Below are 15,819 nucleotides of genomic sequence, written 5' to 3' on the forward strand. Positions count from 1 at the left end.
AGATACCCAGGCTAGATCCAGGCAGGAGTGATGTGGTGGGTATTAGGAGACATCAGAGGCACCATCTTTGTCCTGTGCTCTCAGGACCTGGTGCTTGTTTCTGAAGGGCCAGGGGAGGCCCTTCGGGGACTGAGGAAAATAGTGAGGAGCCCTGGCACTGGTGCCCAACTGGACAATGGTCACAGCAAACTTGGGTGGGGGAGGGAGGGAGGGGACAGCTGGGCTCAGACACTGGGGCTGCCCCCAACCCTCTGCCCACCCAGCCCTGGCCCCACTCACCTATAGTTGGTGCTCCTTATAGGCACCCAGGTGTAGTTCCGGATCACCTCATCTATGTACCTCTAGGAGAGGAGGCTGGGTCAGGTACTTGGGCTGGCAGGCAGGGGTAGGGAGTGGGGTAGGAAGGTGCCCACTCAACATTCCCTGGCCCCCCTCTTCTGCTTTCTTACTTCATCCAGGGACTTGACCAATGTTCTGATCTGCTTGTGGCCCTTGTTGCCATCAATCATGCTCCGACGAATCTGAAAGGACAGAGATGTGAGGGGCAGGGCTCCATTCTCTGTGTCTGACCCCCATCGCCTCCCCTCCTTTTCCTTACCTCTTCCTTGTTTTCATCTTCCAGCTCTGCATCTAGGAAGTCCAAAGTCACGGGTTCCCGGAAGTTGGTGGTCTGTGAGAGTCAGGGCAGGAAGTCAGAAATCCTGATCTTGGAGGGTCTACCCACCCACCAGGTTGCCCATCTGGCTCACCTGGGGCTTGAGATTGGGGTGCAGCAACACGTAGCCATTCAGGTCAATGGCAAACACATAGCCGTTGGCACCAAGCTGGAGGTAGACAGGGGGCTCAGGGTCTGGAGTACTAGGCAGGGATTCCTGGCTCTAGAGCTCTTCCCCATTCTGTCTTCCATCACACTGAGGGGTGTTGTTTGCTGGCCTTGGGCCAGGGGCCCCCACATGCCATTTGGCCCTAAGCCTGTCTTATAATCCAGGCCAGCAGGCCAGGTGCCCTGTGTGTACTAGCTCTTGCTAAGGCTGACCACCTCTGTGGCTGGCATTCTGTAGTTCCTAGTTTCCCTGTCTCATGGAGCTATCAGTCAGTCTGACCTCTCTCTTCCACTGGCCCCACAGGGCTGCTGCTTCTGTTCCACTACACCCCCCACTATTGCCTCTGATTTGTGCCTTTCCTCATTCCTAGTCAGTAGAGCCCACAGGGAAGAATAGGCCCTTTGGAATCCCAAAGGCCTGTGGCTGCCCTTTTGGGTAGAAGAAGAGTAAAGAGTAGGAGTAAGGGCTTGGACCTACCCCTTAACAAGAGGTGAGGCAGTTTTCTCACTGTACATGGAGGCCAGTGCCACAGCCCCTGCCCTCTCAGGGCCAAGCAGGGTTTCGGGGGCGCAGGTTTAATAATGCTGTCCCACATACTCCAGCTTTCTCCACTTTCGCAGGTGAGACCTGTAATCCTTAACCATAGGCCCTGGGCCATCCACACTGTGACTTTACCCCTTGCTTGGTTTATGATTGTTTTTACCTTCAGGCCTTTGCCCAGAGAATTCCCTCTACCTCTAATGTACACCTTCCTCTCCTTTCTGGCCAGGGCATACCTGCCTATGCACATGTGCCAAGTTTGGCCTTCCACCTGTTACTCTTAGACCATGAGCTAATTTTTTTTTTTTTTTTGCAGTTTTTGGCCAGGGCTAGGTTTGAACCTGCCACCTCTGGCATATGAGGCCAGCACCCTACTCACTGAGCCACAGGTATCACCCCTAAAAATTGTTTTTATGTTTTTAAATGGTTAGGAAAAAATTAAAGGAAGAATTGTATTTCATAGCATGTGAAAATTATCCATAATTCAAATATCACCATCCACAAAATTATATTGGAACATAGCCCTGCCCACATGTTTATGTTTTGTCTGTGGCTGTTTTCACAATACAGCACCAGAATTGAGTATGAGATGGGTATTTAGGCTAGCAAAGCCTAAAATATTCAGTCTGGCCCTTTACCAAAAGTTTGCCAGCCCAAGGTCACCTTGCTATAGGCCCAAGGTCACCAGCTAGGGAAGCCTTTCCTGTTTCCCTGAACTCAGAGGTCTCCATGGAGCCATTGTAATCCCCCCCAAATCAGCCTGGCTTGAGTCCACGTGGGAGGCAGGGCAGGCGGACACTCACTGTGTAGTTGGGAGTCAGCTTCTTGATGTCATTCAGAGCCACATCGATGCCCATCACGCCCAGGATCAGTTGGTTCTGGGAGCAGAAGCATGGGGAATCTGTAGTGGGCTTAATTCCATGTGGACTCTTTGCCCAGCCATCACACCCAAGGCTTCAAGCTGCTCTCACAGCCAGCTGCCCTTGCCCAGTTTGTAGTCCTTCCCCTCCCTCCTCCATGTTCAGACCTGTGAAGGCCATGCCCAACTCTCCTCCAGCAGGGGATCTCACCTTCTTTTCCCCAGGGCCATCCTGTGTCAGGTTGAAAACAGGGAGAGTCCCTGTTACCACCAACCCCAGCCCCTAAAGGAAAGAAGGAGGATGGAGTCTCCTGTGGCTGGCCCTACCCTCGCCCTGCATTTTCAGAGGAGGGATTCTGGCATAGGCTCTTTCGCCTCCATAAAGAGGCCTTCAGGGGTCTTGACCCCGTGGACACATCCTTGGGGAAGGTTGCCAGCCCCACCCCTTCCTTGCCCAGAGGCCTTACCAGTGCATCCTCATACACGTTGGTCCACTGCACCTGCTTGGCCTCCTTGCCTGCCAGCACCATGGGTCTGCCCAACACGTCTAGATATTCCTGGGGAAGAGGTGCAGCAGGGGTCCTGAGTGTGCCTCCTACATGCTCTCCCCATTCTGCCTCCCCTGTATTGAGATTGTGCCCTAGTAACCACCAGAGGGCGCCCTTGCCGCACAGAAGCCCATTACACACAGTATCACTGCCAAAGGGGAAGGACTGGGAGGAGGCAACGCCCCGCCCCCGAGTCTCACCTGTGTATTGATGCGGATGGCTCCAATAGAAGGGATCTCAAAATAGTAACCTTGAAGGAAAGGGAGGCAGAGGTGGGCCTGGCTGGAACCACGGGACTCACCCCCTGACTTGCCCCTCAGGCTCTCTCTGGTGTCATTCCCTTTAAACTCATATCCCTTTAGTGCTCCTGCCATTGTGCTGTCATTGGCACCAACACAAGGGAAAAGGAGTGAGAGTAGGGGGTATATGGAAACAGAGCAGGGGGCAGGAACCTGAAGCCTGCAGTCCCTCATGGCAGTGACATTCAGAGTCCACCCAGCAGCCAGCTGCACAGAGAGCAAGAAGACACCACAGCAGACAAGCTAGGATATGGATGGACAGTGGACAGACAGATGAACATATTAGCTCACCAGATAGAAAGAGCAATGGACAGCCACTTGTATGAAAAGATACACTGTTGACAGCAGGCGAACAAACGTCTGGACAACAAACCCAATGGGACAGCAGGACATGGCAGGCAGGCCCCCAGGCAGTGATGTCAGGTTAGGTACCTTTGTTGGCACAGGCCATCCATTGCAGGGGTGTGACGTCATAGTTATGCTGCCCCACGGAGAAAGTGAACACACGTACCTGGCAGGGGGCTTAAGGTTACTGCTGAAGCCACCAGAGGACAGTCCTCCCCTATACTGGGCCCAGATCATGGCAGCCCCTGCCTGGGCTGAGCCTCACCGTCCGGTTGGGCCAATTGTACTTTTCAAAGACGTCTTGCACGCGGTCCTCACCACCATCCGTGAACATCATGATCATCTTATTGCAGTTGGCCCGAGTGATGTTGGACTGGGCAAGGTGAGTGTGGAGTCAGACGGCTCTCAGCTCCTTCCTCGTCCAGGGGACAGGCCTCCCTCCCCCTGGTGGGCCTGGCTCTCTGACATTCCTCCCCCATAGCAGTTGGTGCTATCTGCCTGTTTGGTGCTAATAAGGCCATCTGTCTTGATTTCCCCGGTGTCACAGAGCCTGGGCCCTTGCCCGCCCCCAGCCGCCCGTTTGCCCACCCATGGGGCTCACATTCTGCAGCTGGTCAAAAGCATACTCAAAGCCGGCCTTGTAGCCTGTGGTGCCCTTGGCCACCATGCCCTGCACGGCTTCCTTGAACACTTTCTTGTTACGCACATTGGCCTGCACCAGGTGTGTGAAGCATGACACAGGCTGTGCCTTCTCGTTGAACTGCAGAAATAGTGGGGTGGTGAGTGGCCAGGGAAGACAGCTCTTGCAAGGGGCTGGCAGTGGTCACAGGACTAGGGCAGGTGAGGGTGATGAATTCCTTGCCTGCCTGCTGCCCTGGCACTCACCGAGGCTACATTCACATAGTCATCATCAGAGAGCGTGTCCAGCATCTCACAGACGGATGTCTTCATCAGCTTCAAGGTCAGGCCACTCACGCTGCCACTCCTGGAGAGGTCAGGCAGGGGTGGTGGGGGCCTCAGATATTCTCTTGCCTTTTCTCCATGACATTCCTGTGCCAGAGTTGCCCCACCCTGCCCCACCTGCCAGCATGCTCACTCACACATCCACAATGATGACCATGTCCTTGGGTGATGAGGCTCCCTGGATATACCTGCCCAGGAGAAGCCTCAGTTAGGGTCAGCCCCATTGGGACCTTGTGGGTCCTTCCTTCCTTCACCCACATACTGGTTCAGCATGTTTCTATCGAACATTCATTGTATGAGCCAGAGTTCTAGGCAACAGAATACCATGCTTTTTAAAACAGGCACAGTTCCTGCCCGTGACGTGAGTGATCTGGGTCCCCAGCAAGTAAAAGATCCCCAGGGTGGATGTGAGCAGGTGATCCAGAGAAGGGCAGGAGGAATATTCCCTAGCTTTAGTGGCTTGTTGTGTCCCCTGCTTCAGTTGAGGCCCCAAGGGAAGAGTCTAGCTGTGTATGAGATGGCACAGGTGGAAGGGGAGGAAAATCATAAGATACTTGGGAGGTACAGAGCAGAGGGTAGGGGTGTTGAGGGCTGGGATGGCCGGGGCAGGGGCTGGTCAACCCTACAGAAGCTACATCCACCCTTAAGAACCCCTACTGGTTCAGTTTCTCAGTCCTGATGGGGTGGGAGTGTGGGGCAGTGGACTGGGGTTAGAGGCAGCTGAGGGCCTGCCTGGGTGATGGGATCCATTTTCCAGTGGCAACGATGTGTGAAATGAAAATTGGATAGAGCTGGCTGCACCCTGCTTGGAGGTCTCGATATTGAGAGGGAGGAGAGCAGCAGGAGAGGTGGAGAAATGAGGGGGATGTCCCTGCCCAGCCCTTCCTTTTTCACTCACCAGGGTCTCCTTCTGACATCATATAGGTCAATCTTCTTGGGGGCTCGCCATGGGGTCGCTGTGGGAAGAGAGGAGGTAAAAGAGACTGGCAGGGACAGGCCCAACCTGGGTAAGCAGGCCTTGCAGAATAACCACCCTGTAGGCTGCTGGGCCACTACAGCCTACACGGTAGACATGCCACCCAAGGTCCCCAGGATGGATGGGCTGGGAAATGGAAGAAGGTGGGGTACTGCATAGACAGGGGAGATGGGCTGGTACTTACTTACCCGGATAGTAGCGGGTGACTCCTGTGGCACTGCCAAAGACCTGCCATAGCAGCGTGGGGTCTTGCCTGCGATTTTCAATGAACACATTTTCCAGGGCCTCTGTCCAGTTGAGCTCATTGAGGATGACGGTAGCTGGGGAGAAGCGGGAGGCTGGGATGGGAAGCACCTGTACTGTCCCCTGCTGAACCTAACTACCACAATAGTCATGCTCGTACCTGCCCCCACACTTAGAATGCCTCACCTGCTCTCAGCCTATCCAGACTCTCCTTATAGCCCAGGGCCCAGGTGGGGCTGTACCAGGTCCTTCAGGAAGACTTTCTGGTCCTTACCCCTTTCCGTGGTGTTGAAGGAATATCTCAGCCTGTCCCCTAGCCAGGCCCCATAGGAGTAGGCAGGGCAGCCCCTGGAGATGAGCTGCCCAGGTAGCTGCGAGCTATGACCCCAGGTCCAGCATGCTTTCTGCAGCCAGCAGCAGCTGGTATCCTGGGAGCTTACCCACTCAGCATGCACTTCAAGCTACAGCCACAAGAAAGCAATTAAGGGCTCGCTGATGGGGCTGGAATTATTCAGCTATTAAGGTACCTGATAAGCTGGAAGCCACTCAGCTCCATGATTAATCAACTGGGGCCAAGAGCAGGCGGGGGTGGGGGCTCTTGGAGGGGCAGGGGTGGAGCTATTATCCTGCTCCAATACAGGCACATGCACTTGCATGCACATGTTGCACCCCCAACAAGTATGCCTGCCTCTAACCTCTGTGCTTCTAGCCAGACGTGTGATCCTCTTGCTTACAAACCCACCTGGCCAGAAACCCAGCTGTTGCCATGGGCAGAAGAGCCAGTGCTCATGCCTATACACCACTCTGCAGCTATAGAGGACACTGGTGGGTCCTGCTTATAACCCCCTACCATCACTCAGCCCCACCCTCCCTTCCTCCACCTATGTGGTTGTGTATGAGTGAACCCATGACCAGATCTGCCCCTACATACACTCACAGATCAAGGCTCCTCTCAGATGAATGGACTCCATCCTGTGGATCCTTCAACTGGGTAGATACTCAAGATGGCTCGAACAGTACCCCTGACTCTAAGCCAGAGCAGCCTGAGATATGCCTGATGTGTGTGTGTGTGTGACACATATTCTCATAAGTGCAGTGCACCTATCCCTGGACATTCAGAAAAAAACAGCAGGAGTGGGATCCCTGTTTCCTCCAGGCTTCTGTACATCCCCCTCTCCCAGGGACCATTACTTCTTCCCTCTAGTTACCTCTACCCCCTTCTCAGGAGGAGTCCTGTCACCATTACTCCCCTTCCGGCACCCCTATCAAAGATCTACCCCCCAAGTGAGAACAAAAGAGTGACTTCTAAAGGCTGAAAGAGAGCTGTGATTTAAAGTCCTCAAGGCTCTGCCTCAGCCTGGGGGTACTGGCACACTCCAGGGCATTTTCCCTTGGCTTTGTCCTCCAGTGTGGGGCTTCTGCTATGTGTCTGCTACCTAATACCACCCCCATCTCTGAACTCGCTTCCCAGCCGAAGCCCACCCCACCCCCCTGTTCCTGTGGTTTCCCTTAACTGACCATAATGTGGAAACCAAAACACATTTCTAGCATTGGCTCTGCTTATTGAACAGTATGTTATGGTCCTGTTCCTAATTTAAAAACTTAGTAAGTTAAACAATTTCTACTTTTCTCTTCAAAGAAAAATAAAGTTAGGCTCTCAGATGTCTCACACAGTGCTCTCTGCCCTAGGAGAGTCCACCTGGCAAGTCCCACCCTCACTGGGCCTCAGTTTTCTATCTGCACAGTGATAGGCTTAGAGCAGACTAACCTGGAAGTGCCTCTGGCTACCCCTAGAGGGGTGTCCCTGGCTCAGGTCAAGAGCCAAGAAAAGACTTATTCTCTGCGTGAGCTGTTCCTTCAGGGATCCATGTCCCCTTGGCCTCTGCCCCCCCACCATGTGCATGTACTCAGTTTAGGACACACTTGAGCAAATAAACCTTTCTCCACTTGCAAAGGGCCTGCTTCTCAGCCCCATGCATACACACACACCAATACCCACTGCACATACTCTCAGATCAGGCTGAGTTGGGAAAGGGGACAATGCCCCCTCAGGCAGGCGATTACAGATTTAATTAAAAGTGACACAGTAAATAAAAAACATATAAAATGTAATTTGTGTGGGTAGCGAGGGGTGACTGGAGAGGGCGGTGTGGCTCCTGTTTTAATTAGCGTGCCTGCCTGTGATAGTGCCCCTTGACTGGCTCAGGCAGGTGGCCTGCAGGCAGTCTGTAGAGAGCACCCTCCTCCACCCCTGCCTAAGGCTGCCCAGAAGACCTAGCTGACCCTGAGGGTGGAGAGAGCCTCTCTGATGACCTGGGGGGCTCCCCTGTATTCTGGAGTCTACGCAGTGGCCCAGGGGGCCCATAGAATTGTGTCAGAACCAATAAGCCTCAGTGCTTTATTTATTTATTTTTTGAGACAGAGTCTCAAGCTGTCACCTTGTGTAGAATGCTGTGGCATCATAGCTCATAGCAACCTCCAACTCTTGGGCTTAAGTGATCCTCTTGCCTCAGTTTTTCCTCTTTTTTTTCTAAGTAGAGGCAGGGTCTCACTTTGCTCAGGCTGGTCTCGAACTCATGAGCTCAAGCAATCCACCTGCCTTGACCTCCCAGAGGGCTAGGATTATAGGCACGAGCCACTGAACTCAGCAGGCCTTAGTGCTTTAAATCCTGTTGCTAGAGCTCCTCATCCAATGTTTGATTCTTGGCTTCCTGCCCCTATACCTCCCAAGATTTCAGGAAGTTCCTCCTCAGGTCTGACTCAACCCTTCTAGCTATAGTAACCTGTTTCCCCATTGCATAAAGCTGCATTGAGCTTAGAATCTCAATTATCCTCTTCCCAATCCCCCTTCCCCATATATCCAGCTCCTTACTATTCTGGGCTAGAAATCAGCTTCTCATCCCCTTGGCTTCATGCCAAGGAGAGGGAGGGCAGTGAAATAAGGTTGGCATCTGTGAGTGAGAAGTGGTTCCCTGTCCCCCAGTCCTGTGTCTACCTGATGTATGGTAGCTTCTCAACCACTCCTACATGGGCCCAGGGAATAGGGGAGGGTGGTGAGGAGTTGCTGTGAGGATCAGTGTGTGCCTGCATGCATGCATTCATGTGGACACATGTGGACACATGGGCAGGAGGCCGTGCACACACACACGGGGTTAATGTGAGGCTCTGCCTGTAAGTGGCTTGATGTCTGCATGTGGGTGAGTCTGAGAGGTGAGAATGGGCCTGGAGGTTCTGGCCTTCTGTCTCCAGGGATCTGGGAATGGCACCCCCCCCCCGCCCCCCAGGGCTAGGGAGAGCTGTCCCGATCGCTCTGCACACTCACAGCCTTTGTAGATGTCCGTGGGGATCTGCACAGCCGTGTATGAATAGTTGACCTTGTTCTTGAAGTTTGGGTCCTCAATGAAGTCCAGCCTTAGGGTGCTGGCTTTAGACCCCCTTTCCACATCCTCACTCTCAGGGTCGTCCTGTAGAAAGGCCCCACCACCACCATCCAGCAGTGTCAGGGTTAGAAAACAGTGAGTGGGGTTGGGCAAGCCTGCAAGTAGGGGCAGGGAAGGTCAGGAGGTAGGGGCATCTCAAAAACAGGAACTACCGTGGTCAGAGACATAGATGGAGAGACACAAGGACAGATGGACATGGGGTATGGATACCTCACTCAATAGCCAGTAGTAACTCCTGCCTCCCCCTGCCCGCCCCACCCACCATTCCCATGTTTGCTAAACCAAAGCCAAACTGACCCCTTCCCCACATCTTTAAAAACCAATTAGTAAAGGAGGCAAATCTTGGAGCCAGTTAGAAGGAATAGTTTCCAGACTTCTGCTAACAAGGACATGCCCTTTGCAATCACTGGGAGACCTTGGTAGCTCCTCTTAGAAGCTGTGTGCCCCCACACTCCCCACTGGGACAGAGGCATCACCCCCTGCAGCAGGCAGCTCTAGGTTCTGAGCAGGGTGATGGTTAACCTGGGGAGAGCTGGGCTGGGATGAGGGCTAATGATGAGACCTGCTGACCTACAGAGGGAGGGTCTGCAGTGCCTGCTAACAGCAGGACTGTTAAGGGCCCCGCTGATTTTCTAAAATGAGCTGCAGTCGCCTGACAGGTGCCAATTATGGCATCTCTCGGCTGGGCAGGCTGGGCATGCGCTGTGCGCCCCCGCCTACCACCGCAGGCTGGCAGGAGTGGGTCTGTGACTATAGTGTTGATGCCGCAGGCGGGGGTTGGGGAGGAAGCTTGGGTGCAGGTGTGCAAGGGGAGAGGGAAGATGGTGGTAGAGAGTGAAGGCAAAGAGAAGGAAAAGCCAGATTGGGGTAGCAAGGAAGAGATGGACAGTGAGAAGGGGTGGGGAGCAGGGCTGGGAGCTTCATGCCCTGGTAGGAGGGAACATACTCAGCTGAATCCTCCATATACTCCCTCACTGCCCCGCAATGCCCCTGCGACCAGCCTTAGCCCAGGCTTAGCTCATTTCCTCTCTGCTGTGGGCATCCGTGATGCTGACTCTGCTGCCTGCTGGGTCCTGAGCATGCCCCTCCCCTGTGTTTCTTCTTCTGGGCATCTGCCCAGGCAGTATCTTGTGTGGGGAAAGGGTGACTGTGCCTCTCCATCTAGTGGGACAAGCTCTCCACACCCCAGGAATATGGCACTGAAGGACCTGCAGCAAGCCCCCTTTTCATCTCTTCCAGGGTGGGTTTGGTACAGCAGAATCCAAGCTGTCTGCTGCCCTCCCATTGGCCACTTCTGGCACATGCGAGGATGACCCTTAGAAGCCCCTTGATGCTGGGCAGAGCCATGGCAGGCAGTCACCAAACATGGAGGCCAGAGTCGGGAGTTGGCCGCCTGTGAGGCATGCGCCACTCACATTTGGCTCACAGGAGGGGGAGACTTGGGAGAAGAAAGCCCCTGAAATGTCAGCAGCAGATGAAGGGCGCTGGAAAATTTAATCTCCCAACTTTCCCAACTAATGTGACATTTGGATTCCATTCTGATAAGCTATCAGCTGGCGAACTTTTTCCTTCCTTTTCTTTTTCCCACCCCCACCTTCTGGCTGGTAATTTAAAAGTAAATGGTCTAGAAAGATCTCTGACTGTACCTCTGGCAAAGATTAAAAAAACAAAATAACACAACAAACAGGGGAGTCGGCAAATGCATGGGTGTTGTTATTTATACCAGGGCCTGGCCAGGCCAGGCCAGGCTGGGCTTTCAGCCCAAATGACTCCAGCTCAGCCTGGCCCACAGTGAATCTCCTTTGTAGGGTAGTCGCTAGCCCCAAGCAGATGTTCAAGGGGCTGAGGGCAGCGAGTCAATGATTCAGAGCCAAGGATTGAGGGCCTAGACACAATTGGGAGCTGTTGGGAGAAGGGGGTTCAGTGTCCTGGTAGGGGGATGGGCACCAGGCTGGCCAAGGAGCCCCTTGGTGTCACCCCTGAGCCCAGGGGCTTTGTATGGTGGGCAACTGCAGTCTCCTGGTTTATATTTAATGCACTGATTGCTAAAATTACAGCCCGCTGCCAAGGGGGGGGGTAAGGAATTAGATTCAGGGTCTAATTAAAGGTTCGCTCTTCATTTGAATTTCAGATTCCAGCTTTAATTTTAGCAACTTATCTGGGAGCTACGGAGCTCAGCCACGGGAAGCACACCTGCTTAAGCCCACCCCCTCCTTCTCAGGCCCTCTGTCTTCCCTCAGGCTTTCTCAGGCCAGCCTGGTGCTGTGGATCCTATGCAGGAATCCCCTCCAGCCTTCCTGTCTCCTGCTCACCTCAGGGAACCCCCCCACGCCCATGGGAGAGGAAGACTGGATCTTGGGTCTTCTGCATCAGCCAGCACAGGTAGGACCCCAGAGACTGTGTCGCTGTGACACCTCTGTTTACAGAGGGGACAGGTGGGTCTGACTACTTTTGCCTTGAAGTCAGACAGAGGGACTTGGACCTTAACATGTTTACCAAACACTGTCTACTCCAAGTGTCTTATACCTTCAGACACTCTTGTCTTCTCTATAGCCATCTCCCCCCCAGATGGCTGTACATCTTTCATATGAGTATTCTGGTGATGGGAACCTCACTACCTCACAGGGCAGCCCAAGCAGACTGGAGCCAGTGAACGACCTGAAGGCAGAAGAGCAGTACAGCTTTGGGCTCTCTGGTCAGTCTCGGTGTCATCACTTCTGAGGTGGGTGACCCCAGCTGAGCTCAGGGCCAACCTCTGATCATGAAGTCAGGCTGTGGGGTGTTCAGCACAGAGATGGGAGACTACATGGACTGGAAATGCACCTGGATGCCACTGCATCCTGCTTGCACCTGTCTACCTCCAGGAAGCTCTCCCCAGCTGCTCCCTCTCCCCCCCACTCTCAACACACTCAAAGAGCCCCTCTCAGTTGGGAACTGAACTGCCCTGTGGGGGAAGGTCCTAGTACCTGACCACTCTGCCCCACTGCCCTACCCCATAAGTGGCTATAGAGATACAGCTCCAGAGGGGTCAGGACCTCTAGGTAGTTGTGAGAGGTGCAAGGTGGGGCCTGTGTCACCATTACTCCCCAGAGAGAAGCTCAGAATGCCTAGGGCTAAGTCCTAACAATCATTTTATAGATAACCCTTAAGGCCCAGAGAGGGAGGGTAGCTCCCCCCACCCCCAGCTGGGGCACTCACCAGCTCAGCATCCGCCTTGGCGTCATAGTACATGATATCTTCCTCCTGTGGGGGAAGAGAGATTTCAGCACTCATAGCTCAGGCTCCTCTGAGAGCAGAAGGGACTGCCAGCCCCAAGGCTTGAGTTGGCTCCTTCTGATTCCTCTGGGTCAAAGACTTGTTCCCTCCCCCCATCAAGAGCTACCTTCTCAATGAGTCAGTGCTGGGAACACCCTGCCCACACCTCCAGTCAGGTCCAACCTCAGAGGCCCTTCACAGGCTCTAAGAAGATATGCTACCTGTGGGTCAGGATCCCTGGGACTCCCTGACTCAGAGACCAGGGTCCCCAAACTGCAGCCCTGCTGGAAGAAAGAATCAGAGCCACCTGTTTGCAGTGAGACTGGCGGAGGTAGTACCCAGTAGTGAGGAAGATGGAAAAATAGAGCCATCTCCGGGCAAGAGTGAAATAATGACTCGACACCGCATCTTCCAATTTCTTCCATTAAAAAGCCTACTCATTATAGGCATGTACTTGTTAATTATCTGTGATTTGTTGTGAAATGTGAGGGGGTTTACACAACAGGAGCAGAAGAAACAAAGCCCAGCCCGCACGCCTGCCTCCCAGCTTTGCCTGCCCATGGGGGCCCCGCCCATCCTGGCCCAGGCCTGCTTGCCCGCCGCCTGGGTTCTTGGCCATCTGTGCGTCATAATCACCGGCCACCCTGGGGACCCATAACACAAACGGGCTAATTTCATGTTTAATGATCTTTAATCAGAACAGAGTGCAGCTGATGGAGGCTGCCAGAAGGTGAGCTTGGTATCAGCAAGTACCACTGGCTCAGGAGGGGCCACCACACTCTGCCCCTGTGGGCTGTAGGGCCAGGACTTGGGATAGAGCTGCTGTCCAATTCACCTTCCCCAGATGTTCCTCAGCCCAGTTTTGTACAACAAAAACCCATGGTGTGGCCCCAGCAGTGTTGCCTCACTTGGAGCCATTTCTCTGTGGTCGACTAATGGGAGTGGTGACCCTATTTGCTCCAGAGGGCCTGGGTGTAAAGCACAGAGCCAGCACTCACTCAAGGGGTGGAAATAGCCTTGGCTACCTCTGACCCAAAGGTTGGCTGGGGCCCACTTGCTGTGTGACCCCAAGGCTAGACCATTCCCACTCTGAGCCTTACGTTCCTCATGACTCCAGGGAGGGGCCTGGCCTTGGTGACTGCTCAGGCGCTGGGGCTGTGGTCTGAGGCAGTCATAGTGGGGACTGTTTTAGGGAACAGTCCTAGGCTATCTCCCACCAGGGGCCTGGGGGTACGGGCCATTGGCCTATGCTTAATCCACAATCTCCTGAGGAGTGTAAGACCACAGGCAACCTGATAGTTTCTAGAAGCTGAGATGTCTGGTCTGTCTGGAGCTTTTTCATAATGCCCTGTGACTATCATACAGATGCCACTAGGGAAGGGAGAAGAAAGGCTACATAGATCCCGGCTTCCACTCACACTCTCAACTCATCTCTGACCTTGCTCACACTGCCCCTACCCACCATCTAGAAAGACTAGAGCCCAGGTGGGCCTGGGGTGGGGGCTGGGGCAGGGGCCCAGGCTCCAGGGTGCTCGGCCTTCCCCTGAGCTGCTCTGACCGAAGCCCATAATGAAAGCTGACATTACATCAAACACAATAAGGAGTTTCAGTTGATGAAGATCATTCCTGAACACACAAACCCATTAAACTGAGGGGAAAAAAATATCAATTCAACACACTCGCTGGCAAAAAGAAAATGTGATTTGTTATCTAAAAGGGGGTTATAAACACAGCTCTGATGCTCTTTTGCTCCATAATGAAAACAGGCGGCGCAGTGGGAGGACTGCAGATTACAACCTGGGGCTTCACTCATCCACTTTTTAGACAAATCTTCTGCAAGGACAGGAAAGGGCATGGGTGGGGGCCAGTCATTCTGAGGCCTCCAGGAGCCCTGGGCTTCCCTCACAGGCTGTGGGTAACACCTGCACCTGGGCCATTGCTAGGGTGCCCTGGCATTCACTTGGGACCACCTGTCCAGCTTCTCCAATGGCTCCATTCCTCTATTTGTCCTGCTGTTTCAAAGTTTCAGAACATCACATGTTGGTGGCATCAGAGACAGAGGGACACATCATGCAGGAAGATTCCCAGTCCTCTGATGACTACAGGTGAGGCTCAGCAATCTTTATGTTCTTCCTGCCCCTCATGGCTTGAATGCATGTGGGCAGCACTCCTCCCTTTGATAGAGAAGAGCATGGGATAGTGGTGGGCAAGGTCACACACATGAAAATACAATGGTAAACACAGCTTGGATTTCTAGGTATTGTGTGATGTAGAGCTAGAGGTGTGGCAGGATGGGGCCATCAGAGCTATGGTAGGAGGTTCCCTGGGAAGTCCCCTATGTGCTTTGGCCTGCATAGCACCCACATGTTTACCATTAGTGAGCCACCTCCTGAGTTAAGCAACAAGGAAGCAGTACTATCTAGTGCTTGAGTACAGTACCTTAGCAAAAGGTCCTGGGTTCAAATTCTGAGCTAGACACATGTGCTCTGGGACCCTCAAAGGCTGTGGTCTGCAGGTTTGTCCTGGTGGCCCCATGAGGACTTCCAGGGGTTACTTCTGGCTCATGGAAGAGGCAAGGGTGCCTACCTAAATCATGCAGCCTCATGAAGCTTTAATTTCCCCATCTGTAAAATCACCATGAAGATGCCCCCTCTGGGGTGGCGCCCATAGCTCAGTGGGTAGGGCGCTGGCCACATACACCAGGCCAGCTAAACAACAATGATGACTGCAACAAAAAAAGAGCCAAGTGTTGTGGCGGGTGCCTGTAGTCCCAGCCACTTGGGAGGCTGAGGCAAAAGAATTGCTTAAGCCAAGAGTTGGAGGTTGCTGTGAGCTATGATGGCACAACACTCTACCCAGGAAGACAGCTTGAGACTCTGTCCCCTCCCTCCCCAAACAAAACCAAGAAAAGAAAGCTATGTACCTGAAAATTGTTCATATTTGCAAGGAAAATACTGTGTTGGAATAATGTTTGAGATGGTTTTAGAAAATTTGTTTTTCAACCATCCTAACACGGCAATGAACAGCCCCCTGGAGACTGATTAACAATGGTGAAATGTCTACACATTTATCTGACATTTAGTTTAAGATCAAAAGCCCATCTGGATCTTTCTAAGTAATGTACCAAGAGAGATCATAGATCCATGTAACAGAGAACTGGGATTAGTGTCATTTGCAATTGTGTTTTTATTATATTTAGAAACAATCTAAATTTAAAACAATTTAAAACGCTTGTATGTTCAACTGCATGGTAAAAGAAAAGGCATGGAGGAGTCAGCAGTGAATTTGCATGAGGCAAAGGCTTCTTTTATTCTCCAGTGAAAACCTAATGAGAGAACCGCTTTCTCTGCAGTACCGTGAACTGAAGGTCATCATCAATTCTGTTTACTCCTGTTGCAAGTGACTCCAGTGCTTGTAAATAATTCATGATACTATGTTATAAATAACATTTTATGTAAAAGAAAACCAGGCCTGGGTTTACTAAGTGTTTCTTTAATCTTTTGAAATATATCAAGTAAAATAGCTTC

The 15,819-nt window shown here is 52.8% G+C and overlaps 1 protein-coding gene across 2 annotated transcripts in view; it reads right to left on the bottom strand.

The window, feature by feature from the left end:
• The window catches only part of CACNA2D2 (calcium voltage-gated channel auxiliary subunit alpha2delta 2), a 150,635-nt gene that overhangs the window by 12,706 nt on the left and 122,110 nt on the right, over window positions 1–15,819 (bottom strand). For both annotated transcript variants that reach the window (XM_003800621.3, XM_003800620.3), the window contains exons 5-21: window positions 12,236–12,280; window positions 8,920–9,061; window positions 5,543–5,674; window positions 5,277–5,334; window positions 4,516–4,566; window positions 4,301–4,400; window positions 4,017–4,175; window positions 3,681–3,788; window positions 3,503–3,581; window positions 2,972–3,021; window positions 2,691–2,780; window positions 2,435–2,506; window positions 2,168–2,242; window positions 750–824; window positions 599–670; window positions 450–521; window positions 280–341 (exon numbers count right to left, since the gene is read on the bottom strand). In XM_003800621.3, coding sequence (XP_003800669.1) covers window positions 280–341; window positions 450–521; window positions 599–670; window positions 750–824; window positions 2,168–2,242; window positions 2,435–2,506; window positions 2,691–2,780; window positions 2,972–3,021; window positions 3,503–3,581; window positions 3,681–3,788; window positions 4,017–4,175; window positions 4,301–4,400; window positions 4,516–4,566; window positions 5,277–5,334; window positions 5,543–5,674; window positions 8,920–9,061; window positions 12,236–12,280 — 1,442 coding nt within the window. The remainder of the gene's footprint in view (window positions 1–279; window positions 342–449; window positions 522–598; window positions 671–749; window positions 825–2,167; window positions 2,243–2,434; window positions 2,507–2,690; window positions 2,781–2,971; window positions 3,022–3,502; window positions 3,582–3,680; window positions 3,789–4,016; window positions 4,176–4,300; window positions 4,401–4,515; window positions 4,567–5,276; window positions 5,335–5,542; window positions 5,675–8,919; window positions 9,062–12,235; window positions 12,281–15,819) is intronic.

Source organism: Otolemur garnettii, unplaced genomic scaffold (genome assembly GCF_000181295.1).
Source record: "Otolemur garnettii isolate 467f Iridium unplaced genomic scaffold, OtoGar3 scaffold00179, whole genome shotgun sequence".
In the NCBI taxonomy this organism is placed as follows: domain Eukaryota; kingdom Metazoa; phylum Chordata; class Mammalia; order Primates; family Galagidae; genus Otolemur; species Otolemur garnettii.